At 37.7% G+C, this 20,660-nt stretch overlaps 1 protein-coding gene across 1 annotated transcript in view; it reads left to right on the top strand.

Annotated features, from left to right (window-relative positions):
* Positions 1-13,118, top strand: part of BARD1 (BRCA1 associated RING domain 1) — a 34,670-nt gene extending 21,552 nt beyond the window's left edge. The window contains exons 7-11 of the mRNA XM_087706257.1: positions 2,633-2,741; positions 5,472-5,607; positions 8,097-8,189; positions 11,261-11,358; positions 12,316-13,118. Of these exons, the coding sequence (XP_087562383.1) occupies positions 2,633-2,741; positions 5,472-5,607; positions 8,097-8,189; positions 11,261-11,358; positions 12,316-12,657 (778 nt within the window). The 3' untranslated portion in view covers positions 12,658-13,118. The remainder of the gene's footprint in view (positions 1-2,632; positions 2,742-5,471; positions 5,608-8,096; positions 8,190-11,260; positions 11,359-12,315) is intronic.
* Positions 13,119-20,660: the final 7,542 nt, after the last annotated feature.

Raw genomic sequence — 20,660 nt, forward strand, 5'->3', positions numbered from 1 at the left:
TGAGACCCAATGGTACTGAGTCTCATAACTGGAGGGGACGAATCAGCATACAGGGAAGAAGTCCAGAAGGTCTCCGCATGGTGCTCAAGAAACAACTTACAACTAAATACTAGTAAGACAAAGGAGATGGTGCTAGATTTCCGGAAGCACAGAGAGGAACCTGCCCCACTGTATATCGAGGGGGGCTGTGTGGAGAGGGTTTCCTCTTTTAAATTCTTGGGAGTGCTTATTAGTCAAGATCTCACCTGGGAAAACAACACGAGACTGCAACTAAAAGAAGGATTGAAATTAGAATGGTGGCCATATTTACAAATTCAGTCAAGTTATACAAAAGATATGAGAACATGGGACATCAATAGGAATTTAATGCCATTAGATAAACTTCTATTGGGGACAGAGGAGAAAATGGTCAAAGCATGTATACATTTTTATTAGAATACAAAATGGAGGAAGAGCGATGATGGTATGGGCAAAGAACTTTGGGTACAATATTGAATTAGAAAAATGGGAAAAATTTTGGGATAAAAACAGGAAACTAACTTTGGCCACATCGTACAAAGAGAACCTATATAAAATGTTCTAAAGGTGCCACATCCAGCTAGGTTAGCCAAAAGGTATAAAAAATTATCACCTAAATGCTGGAATGTGATCAATTTCCAGGCACCTACTACCACATGTGGTGGTCATGTAGCAAAACAAAAGAATATTGGCAAAAGACTCAAAGGTGGTTGGAAGAAATGACTGGACAGAGATTGGAACTCAAGCCAGAAATATTCCTATTAGGAATTGTCACAGAGGATTTAAGCAAAGGGTTAATATATTTAACGCTACATATCTTAACAGCTGCAAGAATACTTTATGCCCAGCAATGGAAGAGTAGAAGCATACCTAAAGAAAGAGAAATAACTAAGAACATACTTGACTGTGCAGAATGTGATAGACTGACACTAGAACTGAAGAACAAAGGAGAAACAGAATACTATGAGATTTTTGGGATAGATTTTATCAGTGGTTGGATTTAAGGAAGGGAAGTCGGAACGAACAAGCACAAGGATGCATAGATTGCAATATGTAATTGTAATTGTAATCATATAGAAGAGGTTGTGTATGTATAATTAGTAAGTAGTAACGGGTATTGAATAGATCTGTGTTATACTCTGTATGGCGAAGAGATCGCCAAGATGGTTTCACCATATCCAACTTTTTTTTCTTTTAACAATAAAAGCCCCCCCTCCCCCCCAAAAAGCTGAGTGAAGGAAATATAAAGGCAATTAACACCTGTGCAGTGCTTGTAATATGATACTCAGTTGGAATAATTGATTGGACTCAGCTAGAACTTGATAACTTGGGTCAAAAGCTAAGAAAACTAATGACAATGCACCATGATCTGCACACACAAAAACCATATTAATTTCATGGTATTTGAACGTTCCGTGGTATTTACCTATAACTCAGGATGCCATGGTGCATTGTACTTGCATGGTGCAAATCATGCTGCATTGTACATGCCTATATCTCAAGAGGGCAGAGGTCTCTTACAGGTGAAACAAACTGTAAGAGGAAAAACACGGCTTAAACGATTACATAAAGAAAGCAAAAGAGCTTTTGCTGAAGGAGGTGAATAAGGGAAATCTCTTGAAAACAATGAGATTGAAAGCTGAATATCGAAAGGAAACAATTGAGCATTGAGTTTCTAACTGGAAAAAGAAGCCTATGCACAGTCAATATCTGAAGGACTTGGAAGGAAAGGCAAATACAAAGCTAACATGGAGCTGGTTGAAATCAGGGGAGCTGAAGAAAGAAACTGAAGGCTTCATCTTGGCTGCTCAAGAACAAGCCTTGCAGAATTATTCCATGAAAACCAAAATTCAGCACGTCAGTTACAAATGTCACTTATGCAATGAGAAATATGAAACCATCTTATCAACGGTTGCAGCAAAATTACACAGACTTGTAATCAAACCTGGTAATCAGGTATCAAACTTGTGGTGTCACTTTGCTGTCACATTTTTTCCCTTCGCACAGCTGGGGTGGAGGTGGCCTGCATGTGATTCATCCAGACTGAGGGCCACCAGTTTGACACCCCTCATCTACAACGTCACGATTGAGTTGCCAAAACTATACATTGGAAGCTTTGCTAGAAGGTTGAGCTTGAATACACCCTTGTTAAATGACCCTGGGTTTCCCGTTGCTTCTGAGAAGGTCACATGCCAAGCGTCTGAATTTTAATCATGTGACCTTGGGGAGGCTTCAATGATTGTCAGTATGAAAAATGGTCATAAGTCACTTTTTTATTGTCGTAAATTTTGAATAGTCGCTAAACAAATGGTTGTAAGTCAAAGTCTATTTCTACAGCATGTTAAAAATTCTGGTCAGTGCATAATATGAGATCACTAAAAGGACCTGCTAGTTAAGAGTGAGTAGTTTCAATGTGTTGCGTCTGTTTTACATTTCTTTGCTGTTTTTTATCAATCTGTCATAAATGTTAGTGGTTTGCTTGGCTTTTTTTATGCATTTTTTCTTGTAAATATTTGAAGATTATAAAAATGTTACAGTGCAGTTATAATCAGATGATTAGTAATCTAGTCTCATCCCTTGTTTACTTAAAATTCACCTTTCCTTCTTTTACTAGTAATATATTTGGTCACAAACCTGTGGATTATGCTGAAACAGAAGAGATGAAATCGCTTCTAATGCAGCCAGGACAGAATGATTCTTCTTCAGTTATTCAGTATGCAGAAGTACGTATTCTGTTCTTTGTTTAACGATAATTTGGAATGATCTAAAGCTAGCCTTGTTAAGTGAGGACAACGTATAATTCTCAACAATATTATTTGTAATACCTCACTATTTTATCAAAGTACCTAAGTTATAAGAAAAAAATTATAATTTAAGAAAAAGATACAAAACAGATCATATGTAATCATTAAATCATAGAAAACCACTCCCTAGTAAAAGGAACTAATTAATTTTGAGTTTTCCATGCAAGTAAATAAGCAGAGCATAACAAAATAATGTAGCAAAAATACAATAATAATAAGATTATAAAATGAAGTAATAAAAGAGTGTTAGGCATAAGAAAGATAAAGCTAGAGTTACAACTAAGAACTTAAGTATTTTTCTAAGTTTGCATTATAGCAGAGCAAAGTAGCAATCTGACTAATAGTTGGAAAGACAACTTTGAAAAGTTAGTTCAGTTCAAGGCATGAGGCCTTGAGTTTACCTACCATCAATAATTTGGCCTGGATCCGTAAATGGGGCTGTGGAAATAATAATAAATGACATCTGACACTTGACCAGCCCCACAAGGAGAGAGATATGGTAAAACAGGATATTTTTACAAATCTCCCTTCGGAGGTCATGGTATGTGTGACGTAAAAGACTTTTTCAGTGAGGAACTGATATTAATCAGATACTATGACAGATTTTCATTTTTTTTTTATGGTGATGTTACCAAGATTAAAATTTGGATGGCTCTACTGCAGTGGCATCTTTATTGGCATCTCTTTTGGAAAGCCTTGCTCTCATATTTTCTCAGTTCCAAGAGAGGTTATCCCAAAGGTGGTAGGGAATTCATTTGTGGGATGGATGACAAAAGTTTGGTCCATTAATTCCCAACTATGCAAAGAAGAAAACAGTTTGGCAAAGTGGGATTCTGGACAGTTTCTAACTTCTTTTCATGCCCTAACCACACAAGATCTAGCAATGATGGAAGGTATTTATTGTTTTTCCTATTGCAATTATGACTCCAGATGAAGAAGCAGATGAGTGATCCCTTACTTGTGCTCACTTGTGCAGCGGCTCCTCATGAGGACACTGTAGAACAGCAATTTCTCGTGGGTTTAGTGCCAAGAGAAAAGGAAAGCCATCAGGTTCTCAACTGTGCCTTTATGGGCAGTAGGTTTGTTGAACCTCACATTGTAACATCTTTGAAATGTAAAGTTGAAAGAAATGTTCAAATGAATTTGAAAAAAACTACTTCGTGAATTAACCTTTCTTCCAGTATAAAAGAAAAATGAACCGATAGCTTAAGTAATTTTTAAAAATTGAAGTAAATAGTGAAAAAGCTTAGTAAGGATTCAGTCTAAAAAAGTTACACATGAATTAACCAAACAACTTTGGAATATTAGGACTTTTGCTAACAGTTTTGGGAAAAAATTAAACCAAACTACCTTTATGGGAACATACATTGTTTAATCTATTAAAAAGTAAACAAGCAATAGAAATTTGAGATTTTCCAATTTTAAAAATAAAACATTAAACACTAGACCAGTGATGGCGAACTTTTTGGCACTGAGTGTTGAAATGGGAGCATGTGCACTCGTTGGGCCCACAAACCCAGAAGAGAAGCTGCCCAGGGGGCATTCACGCGTCAGAAAATGAACTTCCGGTTTCCGGTGTGTGCATGCGCGCCGGCCAGCTATTCTTCCGGTTACTGGCGTGCATGTGCATGCGATGATCAGGTGGCTGGCGCGCATGTGTGCGCTGGAAAATGGAAGACCAGCTTTTCCAGTTTCCAGCATTGCAGCATGCACAAAGGTCAGAAGGAATCTTTTATAAACTTTTTGCAGACATCTGAAGTAAAATATTACCTGTTCATGAATTTATGAATGGGCAAAGGATAGTTATGGGAAGAAGTGATCCAGGTAACTTTTATGGAAGGTGGAGAAATGCTACACTTGTTATGCATGTGATGAAGATTGGAATTTATTTCTTTAAATAATACTTTTTTAAAACTCTCTTTCCCTTTTTTCTTTGCAATTTTTCATTTCCCCCCTATTTTTTTCTCTCTGATCTTAATTTGTATTTTATTGTTAAAATCCTTAATAAAAAGTTATATATTTATATAATTATATAAACATAAATGGCTTTGATAATCACAAAGTGCTTCCAGCCCTATCAAAAGGCAAAGGTTTCCCTTTGTCTCTGACTCCAGGGAACAGAACTCGTCTACCTTTCATGGCCAAGTCTTGTCCAAAGACGATTTCTGTGCTCGTGTGGCCAGATTGCCCATACGCCAAAAACGTACAGGACACTGCCTTCCCACCTAAGTGGTGCCTATTAATCTACTCTCAGTTGCATGCTTTCAAACTGCTAGGTGGGTAGGAACTGGGACATGTTCCTGCTCACCTGGCACTGATGATGTTATCTAGTTTGGATAATGAAACATCTGCAAGGAAACGAACAACCTGAGGTACAAATACTCTCCGTTATTAGTATTGGGGCAGGTAATGGGAGCCCATCCTGTTACGTGAGTCTCGAACCCAGGCTGTCACCTCTCCAGCTGATAAGCTCAGATGCATTTCATGTATTTTTATCTATGTCCAGAAGTTACATTAAAAATAGGCTTCTTTTGAAATAGTTCTTTATTATGTAATAGAAATGTCGAGTAAATTTGGGTTTGTTATTTTTTTGAAAGAAAGAAAGAAATATAGGCTGTTGGGAAGATAATTGTTCTCTCTTGTCTTCAGCACATAAACCTAGATTGCTGTAAAAAAGGGCCTCCGGTTCTTCTTGGGAGTGGTCTCGATCCAGATCAACAGCTGCGGTTAAACAAATTGGCCACAATTTTGAAGGTTAGAGTATATACAGAGTTTAACAGTTCTGGTAAGTTGTCCAGTTTATTTAATCTAATAACACTTTATTGTTTAGCCATAAGTCTATACAAGATACGGAATTATATAATGAGACAAGGATAACAAGATACAGTAAAAGGCAAAGCTAAAAGGAAATACAAACTGTATTTCTGTGTCACCTCCCATAAGATGGGGAATGTGGGACTCTACTGTTGTTCACCTAAAGGGCCAAATTATGCATAATATTTGGGTTCTGAATGCACATGAAATACATTGTGTTAACTTTTGGATCTCAGGAGGCCATTTGTTTAAAATATGACCTAAGATATTGATCTCTATATTTTTACACAATTGGCATTCGAAGAATGTATGAGCTATATGTCCTCTGCATCTGGAGTTCCACCAATACACGAATGTTTATCATAAGGAACTTGGCTAAACCTTCCATATTTAACAATTGTGTTCAGTTGCTTAAATCTTGCTTGAGTAAACGTCTCCCTTCCCAAGAGGCTCAACCATTTCAGTATTTACTCACTTTACAAATTATATTTATATTTAAGGTGCTTTTATATCAGCTCACCCATTTTAATGTGCCAGCCTTACTGAAGGTAACTATATTTGTCTTAGCTTCCATATGCACATTTTTTAATTTTTTTTTGTATAATCATTCCATTTTCCATTAAACAGTATGTCATCTGGGTATGTGTATCTTTGTGCAGTAATAATCAAAATTTACAACAGTATTCATTACATTAATATTAATTTGCTAATTTTACAATACTAATATTGACAATTATAAACATATTTACTTCTCCCTCTTAACATATTTTCTAATAAGAATAGTAATATTAAACATAATAATCTGAATAGTAATAATAATCATAGTTATCATATATATATATATATATATATATATATATATATATATATATATATATACATACATACATACATACATACATACATACATACATACATACATACATATATATATATATATATATATATAAACATATTTTCTATATTTTGCCAATCATCTTCTTTTATTTCCTTATTTCTAACTTCCATTTTTATTCTCTAACCATTGACAAATAGTTTCCATGTCATATAATATTCAATTTGTTCTTTCTCCTTAATTAAAAGTGTTAATTTATTCATTTCTGCACATTCTAATATTTTCCTAATCACATTCTCATCAGTAGGGATCTCTTCACTTTTCCAGTTTTGTGCAAATACAATTTTGGCTGCAGTTAATACATGAATAATTAGATATGCATTCCCCTTACTATAGGTTTCAGGTAAAATCCCCAAGAAAAATATTGCTGGTTTTAAATCAATATGTTGTTGTATCATCTTTTCCAGCCATGTATGTATTTTTGTCCAATATTTTTTTTTCCTTTTATGCTTGTACACAACATGTGATAATAACCAGTATCTGGTGGCACTTCCAACATTTATCTGACTTTAAACATCTTTGCCAACCTCACTGGCGCAAAGTGCCATCTATAAAACATCTTATACAAATTTTCTTTATATGGAGTTGACATTGTTAATTTATAGTTCCTGTCCCACAATTTTTGTCATTTATCTAGTTTTATTGTATAGCCAAAGTTTTTTTGCCCGTGCTATCGTTGTCTCTTTCACTTGTTCATCTTCCAATTTGATGCTCAGTAAGTAGCTGTACGTTTTCTTTCTCATATCTTGAATGTTATAGCAATAGCAATAGCAGTAGACTTATATACCGCTTCATAGGCCTTTCAGGCCTCTCTAAGCGGTTTACAGAGAGTCAGCATATTGCCCCCAACAATCTGGGTCCTCTGTATTTGTGAGTTACCATGCCATATCGATTCCTTGATCACTCAATTCTTGCTTAGTTTTGAGCTCCCCCTTTCATTCAGAATGTCTTTATATCTAACAATATTTCCCATGTTAAGAACATTTGGGTGAATATTAATGCTTCCATCATTGAAAGCCAAACTGGTATCCTCAAGTAAAGTTACTCTCTGATTTTCTCCCATACTAACAGTAGTGCATTCCTAATGTAATGTCTTTGAAAGTAACCATATATCTTACTTTTTCCATGCCACCAGAAAGCACCCTAAGCCTATTGCAAATCATGTTCCTCCAAAGTCAACAGTCTTGTATGCCTCAGTACAATCCATTCTTTCATCCATGTTAATACTGCAGACTGATAATATAATTCCCAATTTGGTAATCCAAAACTGACTTTATTTTTCCTAGCTTTTTTATTTACTTTTCTTGTTTTATAGTCTAATTCTGCAGCCACAATTGCATTAAAATCTCCTACTATACATATATTTTCATTCTACAATTCTATTATATTCTTATAAAGTTTACCATAAAGTCCTCTCCTTTGGGAACTATTCTGCCTGTGTTGTAAGCTAGTAGATGTAAAATTGAATTATTCTTTGAATGTGAAGGATCATAACAGTTGTGGTTTGTTTACACAGAAATGAATTCATCCTGCAGTTTATACATTTTAACAAACTCTCATTTTAGTCACACATGTTGTTATTCCTGCATATCCTGTGCGAACTACTATGAAGTGCATGCTGGCCCTTTTATCTGGATGTTGGATCTTGACATTTAAGTGTAAGTAATTCAATTGCGGGGGGGGGGGGGTTAAGAAAAACATATATTTGAAGTGATGGCAAAAGATAACAGGAATGTAGAATTGCTCCCATTTTTCAATACTTCAAGACTTCTCAGAAGCAATAATCCTAAAATTGTGCCAAATATTTTGAACATTTACAAGCTTACAACAGTTATTCTACGTTCATGGCAGGATTTAATGTGTATTCAACAGTTTCATTTTGAGATCAGTTAAAAAAATATAAGTAGTTATTGTAATTGATTATCAAAAATACTTACAAGATAGCAATAAACAAGATTTATAATATGTTGATTTTCCCATGGTAGATTAACAATATTATGAAAATTAAATGGGTGTGCAATTTGAAAGAGTAAATACCTATTCACAATTGTATAATACAAAATTATATTAGAGAGAGAGTTAGAGTTAGAGTTTATTTGATTTCTATGCCGCCCAATCCCGAAGGCCTCCGGGCGGCTTACAGAATGAAAAGAAATTAAAAAGAAAAGGACTTAATTCTTATGACCCGACTCTGCTGCTGATTTGTAAAGTCCTGACTCTTCACCCAGGAGAGGTAAAGCCTACATGCAAAAACAAATTACAGGAACACACTTCAAGAGTAGAAAATTGGCCCATGTTGTTCAGTATTTTTGCCATATATATCACATCCTTTCATTATAGCATCTGCATTCTGTACTTCATTGTACAGTAATATGTTCTTTTTAGATTTATGAAAAATATCCCCAAAGGTAAAGGTAAATGTTCCCCTCGCTAGTCATTCCTGACTGTAGGGGGCGGTGCTCATCTCTGTTTCAAAGCTGAAGAGCCAGTGCTGTCAGAAGATGTCTCCGTGGTCATGGGGCCAGCATGACTAAACACCAAAGGCATACGGCACGCTGATACCTTTCCACCAAAGGTGGTCCCTGTTTTTCTACTTGCATTTTTTTTTATTTTAATGGAACAAAAACACACCTTTATAACAAGATCTAAATAAAAATTTGTTAATAAAATTTATACGTCTTTTTCCCAAGTCACAATTTACAATTTATATCCAAATTTCTTTTACTAGATTGCCAATACATGTATATATCACTAGGCTATATCCATTATCATTTTATTATTGTTATTATAGTTAATTAATTGTTAGCAAATAAACATTTGATAACAATCTAAAACAATCTTAAGAGTTACAAAATTCCTACTTATTAATCACCAAAATCAACTAATTTTTTATTATCAACTTTCATTGTCAACCTGTATCTTTCCAGTAACAAAACAGTCTTATCTCTCTTGCCAACTGTGGTGTCAGTCTTCTTTTTATCTCCTTTATAAGGTTTTATAGACTTCTCTTCGCACTTTGTTGCTTGAAGGGTCTCTCAGATAATCTCGTTGCCCATCAGCTGTTACTAAAATTCCTGGCCTTGGCTCTTTATCAGTTTCTATAAACAAGTTGCAAACCCTTCAGCTACAAAGTCAGTGAAGTCAAAGAAAAAAATAGATACGTTGTTTCAAAAACCCCAGCCTCTGACCTCCGAGGGGCAAGCCAAGAAGGGGGCACTGCGCCTTACCCCCACCCAGGGCTTGTCCTCTAGGATCAGTTCAAGAGACATTAGCAAGAAAAGCAGACAAAGCCGGCTTGGCCATCCTTGCTTTTGAGGGCCTTCCCCACACACAGCCTGTGCTATGGGAGGTGAAAAGCCCAGCTGTCGGGGGTTGTGATCTACCTCTGGGAATCCTGACAACCATTCATGCACATGCCATGGACAGAAGAAAAAGCACATCAAGGACGAGAGGCGGGGTGGTGGTAGATGGGAAAAACTGACCATGGAGCTCCCCTAACATGTGTTCAGCTGTTGCTTCTCCTTTGGCATCATACCTGGGCTCCACTACCCTTTCCCCTGTTTTCTCCTTTCTTTCCCCTACCCCCTACTCCCCAGTCAATCCCACTTTGGGAGAGAAGAGCAAGTGCTGGAAATGTGTGTTGAGGTGATGTGGGAGTTTCTTACCCTTCGGTGCTCAGCCTGCAATGCTCCGTGCTCTTCCAGGCCCAGCTTGCTGAGGGGGGGAGCATCCCTGATGCCTCTGCTTCCCCCTCCCCCAGCCCCAGCCATTGCTGCCCAGCTTCCTCAAAGGTGCGCTTAATTTCAAAGGCGGCAGCTTGTGTCTGGAGGTGCCAAGCAGTGTTCTGCTGTGAGAACCGGGCCAGGTCTCTCCAACATCTGACTCGCCAATGAGGGCACTTCTGCTGGGCCTGCCTCCCTCCCGCTGGGCTTTTTTGGTTGGTGCTTGGCTGGGGGGGGAGAGCTTCCCCATTCCACCCCCTTCTTTCTCTTGGCCTTGCCAATGAGGGAGGAGGAAGGCCAGGCTTGGGCGATGGCCACCACCCTGTAAGATCCACCCCACCGTTGTCTCCCAGCACTTTGATGGCAGCAACAGCAAATGTACTACGATGAAGGCGGAATCCTGTTGCTGCGCAAAGACAAGTACAGGGGCTCTTCGTTCCTGCCCTAAAGCTCCGCCCTTTCATCCTGACAGCTCTTTCATCCCTCTGCCACGACAGGGACCCACAGCGGAGGGGTGAAAGAGCCGCGGGTTGACGACACCCTGATTGGAGGGTGTGTGTGACATGATAGCAGCATTCCAGTATTCGAGGGGGTGCAACAAAGAGAGGGGGACAACTTATTTCCCAAAGCACCAGAAGGCAAAAGAAGAAACGATGGGTAATCAAGGAGGGAAGCAACCTGGAATTAAGGACCAACTTCCTAACAGTTAGGACAACTGAGCAGAGGAGCAACTTCCCTTCAGAACCTTCCTCACTGGAAGTTTTTAAGAAAAGGCTGGACTAGAAGATCTCCAAGGTCTCTTCCGGCTGCATTCTGATTGATTGACTAATTTGATGACTTAATTCTCATCTGGTATTGAGCCTTTCTCTTAGTTTGGCACATGTCCATCTGTTATCTTCACGATTTCCCCCCCCCAATCCTTCCGATTCCCCCTCCCCAAAGCCACTTCGGGATTTGCAGAAAATAGCCACATTTCCTTTTTTTAAACTTTCTTTTCCAACTTACAGGGGTCGAAGCCAGCTTTGCGAGTGGCACTTTCGAAGAAGAAGAGAAATATGAAGTAGACGGTGGTCCTCGACGAGGCCGCCTGAACACAGAACAGCTTGTGAGGACCTTATTTTTTTTAAATCAGTGTTTCTGTCTTTTTTTTCAGGCAAGGGAAGAATAATACTTTGCCAACGTTTGGTTTTGAGAAATGATAGATAGCTAAATTAAATTAAAAATGCAATTTTTAACTATAAGTGGATTTTTATTGTCAATAAATGTTCCTGAATAGTGGTTTTTTGATAAGTTTTGGAAAAATGTTTACAGCTATTACCTGAAGTAGAATGGATTCATCTTTGATAAATTTTAGTACATCAGTAATTTTGGTTAGCAAAACCGTTTGGTATCCTTGTCCTCCCCTGTGTATGTTGTTATGCAAATATGAAAATTATACTTAATATGTCCTAGTGCATCTTACATTTGTTTCTCCTCCAACATCTAGAAACATTTTGCAATCACTTGTTAATTAAGATTAAACACTTGCACACCAAGTTCAGATTATTTTTAATCCATATATGAAGTTTAGCCTCTTTTATCTCTTTACCTGTTCCTAACAGCTTCTTCTGTTGCAAAGCTCCACATTTTTTTTATTTCATCTATTGGCTATCCCTCATTTCTATAACATAACTGATGTGGATTTTTTTTTCACAATAGTGTTTTGTTTCCTTTTTCCTCTCATTCCATTTCTTCCTTCCACAGGACTGTTCACTCCTTTTTTATCCCTGAGAATACGCTACATGTCTGTTTTCCTTCTTTGGAGCCATTCCTCTTCTTTGTTCTGTTCCATTCTGCCAATCCTGGGCTCCTGTTTCTATCTTCACCCATTTTTTTCAGCAGATTCTAGTCCTTAATTTGTTGCTGGTTGATTTGGTATTTTACATGCCATACAAAAATTGTATTAATCGCAATACAACAAAAGCTGAACTGGTTGATTGTAGAGGTTTATTAAATAGGAAATTGTGGCTTAATCTCAGAATTGTGTGCTGCATGGATGAGAACAATTTATTCTTTATTTCAGTTGCCAAAACTTTTTGATGGCTGCTACTTTTATTTCCTGGGAACATTTAAAGAGCACAAGAAAGACGACCTCAAAGAACTGGTGAAAGCTGGAGGAGGACAGATTCTCCTAAGAAAGCCTAAATCAGACAATGATGTCACCCAGACAATCAATACGGTGGCCTATCATGCTGAGATGACATCTGACCAGAGTTTCTGTACACAGTACATAATCTACGATGCCTCTTCCAACTACAGACCACAAAAGCTTCGCCAGGGGAAGGTTTGGGAAGTGCCCTCCACCTGGCTTATTGACTGTGTGATGGCTTTCCAACTATTGCCTGTTAAGGAATCACTTTCCTAGAATTGTGATAACATAAATGTTGAGATTTAAATTTTACTGAAATTTTATTAAAAGATATTGAAATTATGTACTGAAACAAAAATACATACACTTACTTCCATATCTATCTGAAGATTCAGATTCTCAAAATCTATTGAATTTTCCTTTTTTGTTCGTGTTCTGTAAACTATATTAATTATTATTGTATGTACTGAAATTATTGTCATTCTGCATTGAAATCTTACAAAGTCTCAGAAAGTTTGTTAGTACCATTCTGATTACTGTGATCTTAATATGAGCCTCAGCATGTCAAGATTATTATTTTTTCTCATTCTCTATGGTGAAATTGAATTGAATTGTGAATTGTCACTGAATTTGTTTAAAGAGATTACTTAGATCTATAGTCACGACTGTGCTTCTGCTGAGAGATTTGTTTCCCGTTAATGTTTTCTATATCACAAATAAATCACATCCTGAAGCATTAGCATGAAAGACCTTTATTTAAATCTAAGTTTCATTTGTAGGTGAGAAAGAAAGTACTCAATATGACAAATCCTCACAACTAGGAAAGAGTTTTCAATATAATCAATTCTCAGCAATCAGTAGAGTCCTTTCAATTAGGTGAGGTTGAAATGAATCAAATGTTTTTTACAATTTGAAAAGAGAGAGATCACCGAGTAAAAAGGCAAGAAGAAGAGTAGAGAAAGACGATCCCTCTCCCTCAGGCAGAAGCAATTCAGGAAAGCTGACGGCTGTGTGTGTTTTTTTAAACTTTATTGGAGTTTTGTAAAATCACTGAGAATTTTAAAAGTGCACTTTTGTACAATTGCAGTGCATTCAGAAAGTATTCAGACCCGCTTCAGTTTTGTCCATTGTGTTATGTTGGAGCCTGATTCTACAATTGTTGGAATTCATTTTTTCCCTCATTAATCTATGCAGCACCCCATAATGACAAAATGAGAACAGAATTTTAGCAATATCTGTAAATTTATTAAAAAGAAAAAACGGAAATATCATAGCATAAGCATTCAGACCCTTTGCAACAACACTTGAAATTGGGCTCAGATTCCTCCCAGTTCTCTTGATCATTGCTGACATGTTTCTACACCTTGATTGGAATCTACCGGAGGTAAATTAAATTGATTGGACATGATTTGGAAGCTGTGACTTCTATAGAGAGGCACACACGTCTCTACAGAAGTTACAGCTGGCAATGCACACTGTAGCAGAGCAAAAGCCACCAGGTCAAAGGAACTGCCTGCAGAGCTCAGAGGGAGGATTACTGCAAAGCACAGATCTGGGGGAGGCTACAATAAGATTTCTGCTGCGCTGAAGCTTCCTAAGAACACTGGTCTCCATTCCAATGGGTGAAGTTTGGCACAGCCAGGGCTCTTCCAAGAGCTGGTTGCCCAGTCAAACTGAGCAGTCGTGGGAGAAGGGTCTTAGGTGATCAAGAACCAGGTGGACACTCTGACCAAGATCCTGTGTGGAGATGGGACAGAGATCCTTCTGCAACCCTCCACCAGCCTGGGTTTTATGGCAGAGGGGTTAGATAGAAGCCCCCCCCGCCCCAGTGAAAAACACATGAAAGCCCACTTGGAGTTTGCAAAATAAAAAAGCACCTGAAGTATTCTCAGACTATGAGGAACAGGTTTCTTTGATCTGAGGAAACCAAGATTGAACTATTTGGCCTCAATTCTTTGTTTGTTTATAATAGATATTACAAAATGCAAAAAAAGTGGAAAAAAATGGAAAAAGGGAAAGTGGGGCAAAGGGGGAAAAAGGTGTTGGCTTCCGACTCCCTTTGGTGAGGTAGAATAAGATAACATCAAACCTTAACTTTTTATTTTTGCATAATAATATTAACTAGCAATTTCTATCACAACAAACCTATTAATAGATAAAATCCAAAATCAACTTTCATTTTCCCCCCACTTCAAGCACAAAGTCCAGAGATGGTTTCCAAGTAGAAACAAAAGTAATTGTATTTTTTTTTCTTTCATCAAAGCAGTCGATTTGGCCACCTCTGCTAACTTCATCAATTGTGCAACCATTCATCCATTGTAGGAATCAAAGCGTCCTTCCATTCTGGTGTGTAAAGTAATCTTGCTGCTGTAAACATAACATCAAAGTTCCAATTTTTCCACGTCTTTTTCCATTAAACCAAGAAGGAAGCTTTTACCTTTATATTCACTTTGAGAATCTTCTGTATTAAGATGTGAATCCTACTCCAATATTTCCTTGCTTGATCACATGTCCACCATAAATGATAAAAGGTCTCTTCTTTACATTTGCATTTCCAACATACATTTGAAACAGGGACCTGCAGTCAGGGGAGGCAGAGCCTCACCACTGTCATCATGAAAAGGAAAATAAAATGTAAAAGGAAAAAGGCTGGGGTAGTTGCTGCCAGAGTCACCGTGGATGACTCTGCTTGGTGCTTAACTGTTTAAAAAAGCCTCTAAAAAGCGCCCTCTACAGGAGGCGGCGGGAGAACAATGTGCCTCAACTAGTCTGGCTATAGTAAGAAACTACAGGACCCCAAAAGGGATACCAGTTCTATTGAGTGTCCTTGAGAGGGGTCGTTCCCCTATAGCTCAACTGAATATAAGCAGATACAGAAATTTGGATCAACTTGGTAGTAATTGACTCCTCCTTAAAAACTGTCTAATAGTGATTATCACCTTGGCAAGTAGCTACAATTAGTTTTGCTCTGCTAAAGCACTACACTCACATAGCAGTGAGGAGCTTCCTTTCACACAACAGCCATCAAGGAGTTAGAGGGCTACTTGCCTCCTGCCCCTCACGATGCCTCGCCACTCCAGCTCTCTATCATGTTCGTTTTTCTGAGCAGATGAACGGGTCACATTTGCCAGGAAAGCACTTAGCTGCAACCACCCACCATTTTTATTTTCAAAAACCCAGCTATGGATTGGGGGGGGGAGGGGTGTAGATGCATGTTATGTGAATAAATACTGTTCTAAAAATGCCTTGCAACATTTCAGCTTACCGTTTTCTAATTAAAATGAAAACCTAATAGCATAAAATCTTTGCAGAAATCAGGCATCAGTATCATTATATACTCCTGCTTCAGAGTCCCACCTGCAGCAGGTTTTATACTCCTAAATAGCCTGACATGATAAAGCATATCATATGATTACCCTAATAAAGTCTGGGAATAAATATTTGGCCATCACTGTCCACACATACTTCCAGTGTACGTACACCGGGGTTTGAAGAAAATAAACAGTGAAAGATCACCCACAGTATTTCCCCTAGAGTCCCCCACCATCCAATCAAATTATTTCTGGCACTCAAAGGAAGTATACTGTGAATGCTATTAAACATTAAAAAAACTATGGCAGATGAATTTTCTGTCTGGCCAAATAAGTGTTCTCTCCGCTATGGATAGTATGCAATTTAATTCTGCTTTACAAGGCCATCCCATGTTGTCCATCAGCTCCTTCTTTCCTACAATAAAGGTACACAAGATCAACTTATGTGGATCTTGTAAACCCCATGTGCCTTATCTTGAGGGGGTGGGGGTATAGCCTGTAACCTTGGGAGGGTCTTGCGGCTCTTCATATTCTTCTGATGAAGGTCCAGGGATCACTGTAGTTGGGCATACTAATATAATGCATTGGGTTGCTGCTGTATCCAAACGTTTTCGTTCTTTACTTAAGTGAGGGTTTTCCCCACATGTGTGAAATTGAAAAGAGAAGCCAAAAGGTGTAGTGCAAAAAAGAACACAGGAGACATTTGCTGGATAATATTTTATATTTAACAAAATATTTTTAATAATATATTTTTCAAAGATCGTTTTCTAGAGTCTTTTTTTTACAGTAGCGTGTTTTGTTTTCACTAGTTTTCAGGCACACTATTGTTTAGAAGTGTAAAAAATCTGACAGGTATTCTCTTTGTGAAGAACACAGTTCCCCGTTTCATTAGCAGTTGAAGTACTGTTAATTAATCTGACCTCCAAATTAGTCGGGTATAGCACAGCTTTATTTAAAACAGGTAGATCAAATTATATCAACATAATGATCTGGCCCTATGCTATGTCATGTATATGTATGTACAAATTTCTGGAGCCTCATTCTGCACAGGACTGATCTTTATGTAATGGTAGGTACAATTTTCAGATGCACATTGTCAGATCCCTAAAAGTGATACTGCCATTCAATTGGGAGGAGGGGAGCCTCGGGGTTAAATCACTAGCTACATCTGAAACAACTGAGTTTTACAACTTTACAACTGGTTTCCTGTCACCGGGAGACTGAAGGTCCCAACATCTCTGGATGGAGGTTTATGGTAGCCATGTGGGATATCGTACTTTCAAGTCTAACTAGAGATAGCCATGGGAATGTGTGTTTTATTGACTCCCAGGGCAGAAGAGTTAAGGAAGCATCTTCACACTTGTGTATTGGTCAGAATCTGCATTCGGACAAAGGGGAGGGGTCTTTATCAGCTTAATCCCATTTGCAGGGCCTAAAGGTTTTCAGATGCTGCTTTGCCTCTAATGGTTTCCATCCTGCCTGATTAAAGGATCCTTTTGAAATAACCCGTTTCAAGAGTCTTTACTTTCTCAAGTTAGGAGAGGAGCCATTACACACACGCTTGGGGAACTTCTTGAGCTTCAGAACGTGTGGTAAACAATGTTTATTCAGTCCTTCTGGTATTCTAGCAAGCTCCAACCAGTGACAATGGTTTGGGAGGATAGGAATTTGAAGTCCAGAATACCCAAAGGACTGTAGCTAGAAGAAGCAGTGAAAAATGACAATCAGCTTCTCCATCCATTCTAACAGGATAATTGATGAATTTCCCTTGTGCCTGTTCATCCAGGGTATGATCTGAAGGCTCATGTAGTAGAACTAAGCAGATAGTGTCTGCCAGTAACTGAATGGGAGAAGATTTGAGGCCACCTTCATTTCCATGCCAGGGAAGCATAATGTGAAAGAAAAATATTAATTATGTCAGAATGATCAGTATACTTGACCAACATTTGTAAATTGCAACATATCTTTTTGATTAGTTGAAACTATGCTCTCTATGCTTGAGAGTCAGTCATGAGTCAATTTTTCTATCAAGCAAGACATTTATGTACAGACATATGACATAGCTGCTATTCATAGCAGTTTGAACAACACAGTCTAGCCATTACTTGTAGTGTAAAAGAACTGGAAATGAGGAATAATACAGAGCTTTCTTACTAGCTCACTACACCTGCTAAATTGATCCAGGGAACATGGAAAAAAGAGAATAATCCTAACCCTTAAGAGCAAAGCACAAGATTTTTAATAAAATCAACTCAGACTATTTTAATCAATAAACTCTAAATATAGGGAAAATAGTAGCATCTTTGGCTTTCATGTGCCACAGAAATGATATAGGACATCAAAGCAAGTGAGATTATCCATGTTTTTCAAATGCAATGAATGATCCCTTTAAAATTCAATACATACAAAATAAACAAACAAGTAAATAAATAAATAATGCAGCATAACTTCTTTAGACAAATCTATTCAGGTGAGATTAGAATGGCAAAAGGCTTTCTCTATATTAAGCAAAACCTGCAATATATAAAATCTGATAAAAAGGATAGAAGTCAATCTGATTTACAGGCTATTGACGTGGGATTTTTTGTTTACTTCATAAAGCATTTGATCAGTGCTGTTTACCCTGGGCTTCAGACCTGGTGCACTTACCACAGGACTTTTTTTTAAAAAAAAATAAGACTGATAGTTTTTTTTAAATTGTTTTGATTGGTTTGTGGAGTAACAGAAGAAATGGACCAGACCTTTCCTAGAGGAAAAGTGAAGAAGGAGCTGCATCTCATCAGACCCCTAGAGGAACGTAACAGGCTCCTTGTAGTCAGAGATTAGCTCTCTGATTCAGCATCAGGGAGGGAGGCCACATTGCAAAATGGTTGCTACAAAGCTGAAGCTGCTGGACTAAGCATTTGAGCAGGAGAGGTGTGTGGAAGGAGTGATGACACCTGGTGAGAAGATTTAAATAACCAACTGACACAAATCAGAATTTGGAAATGCAAAGAATCTTGTGAGTAGAAAATAACATTAATAGATAGATTGGAATTTTGGCAGAAAGAAAAGAAAGAAGGGGAAAAAATGTTATTTAAATCATTAAGACCAAAGGGAACATTGGGCACTATCTAATAAAATGAAATTAAATGGTGAAAAGAGTAAGGTTCTACATTTAGGCAAGAAAAACAAAATGCACAGGTACAGTATAGGTGGTTCCTTGCTCAATAGTAGTAACTGGGAAAGGGATCTTGGAGTCCTAGTGAACAACCATTTAAATAGGAGCCAGCCGTGGGCAGCAGCTGCCAAAAAAGCCAACACAGTTCTAGGCTGCATCAACAGAGGGATAGAATCAAGATCACGTGAAGGGTTAATACCACTTTATAAGGCCTTGGCAAGGCCACACTTGGAATACGGCATTCAGTTTTGGTCGCCACGATATAGAAAAGATGTGGAGACTCTAGAAAGTGCAGAGAAGAGCAACAAAGATGATTAGGGGACTGGAGGCTAAAACATATGAGGAACAGTTGCAGGAACTGGGTATGTCTAGTTTAATGAAAAGAAGGATTAGGGGAGACAGGATAGCAGTCTTCCAATATCTCAGGGGTTGCCACAAAGAAGAGGGAGTCAAACTATTCTCCAAAGCACCTGAGGGTAGAACAAGAAGCAATGGGTGGAAACTCATCAAGGAGAGAATCGACTTAGAACTGAGGAGAAATTTCCTGACAGTTAGAACAATCAATCAGTGGAACAGAAGTTGCCTCCAGAGGTTGTGAATGCTCCAACACTGGAAGTCTTTAAGAAGATGTTGGATAGCCATTTGTCTGAAAGGATATAGGGTTTCTTACCTAGGCATGGGGTTGGACTAGAAGACCTCCAAGGTCCCTTCCTACTCTGCTATTGTATTGTATTGATAAGAGAAAAGAGGAAGAAAAGACAAAGAGACAGAGGAAATGTTAAAAGACACAGCAGGGGGTGATGGAAAAGTTTGAGAAGGAAGAATATACATCAGTAGAAATAAAAAGCAGCTTAGAGTTTGGGATAAAAGGCTCACAAGAAAGAAATGGAAAGAATAGGTATATGTGATTTACACTTTTATATGATAATTAAATTGAGTTGCTAATTGATTAAATATGATAATGAAAAGGTAATTAAATATAGGTTAAAATATATGAAATATGGATACACACAGAACTTTTAAGAAGATGAATAAAAGTGAGGTGTGTATTGCTTGTTATTTTATATAGCAGATCAACGGAATTGTAATAAGTGCTGATTGTAATTAAAAGATAATTAAAGCTAAGTAAAGATATGGAAAAATGGAGGGGGAACTTGAAATATACTTATAATGGAAAATTATTGAGATTATAAAGAGAACTAAAAATTTGGGGCATGTAATAATGTATAACTATACAATATGATGAGAATAGCTGGGAATTGTAACCAGGTCCAGAGTTCGGCCAAAAAATAGGGTTTTTTTTCGGGGGGGGGGAGTTAAAAATATAATTGCTATATATGTATACTTTTTTGTTTTAAAGGAGGATATATATATATGTTAAAATTATTAATCTGAAAGAATAATACAAAATAGTATTGATGTAATGGTATACATGTGGTTATTTATATGAAAATGAAAAAATATAAAACTCTTAAAAAGGCTGGAGAAGATTTTTCAAGTCTTTTGCCATTTGCCTCTCAGGGCTGAAAGGAAGGGAGTGGCCCAAATCGCCCAGCTGACTTTGTGCCTATGAGGGACTAGGATGTTGGGTCTCCTGGTTTCTAACTTGATGCCTTAATCACTTACATTTGCATGGTGGTGTAAAACGGTGCCTCTTGCATAAGTGAGAACTTTTTAAATACCTTCTTTCAAAAGAGTGTTATGTCTCTCAAATTGGGGTTCTAGCAAAGCTCCACAATAGATACTCTAACTTTGGCTTAAGCCTTCATGAAGCTCCACAAATGAGCTTTTGACATGCACAAATGCTC

The sequence above is a fragment of the Thamnophis sirtalis genome, unplaced genomic scaffold (assembly GCF_051295495.1).
Source record: "Thamnophis sirtalis isolate CommonGarterSnake01/CBP01778 unplaced genomic scaffold, rThaSir2_p1.2 scaffold_1, whole genome shotgun sequence".
Taxonomy (NCBI): domain Eukaryota; kingdom Metazoa; phylum Chordata; class Lepidosauria; order Squamata; family Natricidae; genus Thamnophis; species Thamnophis sirtalis.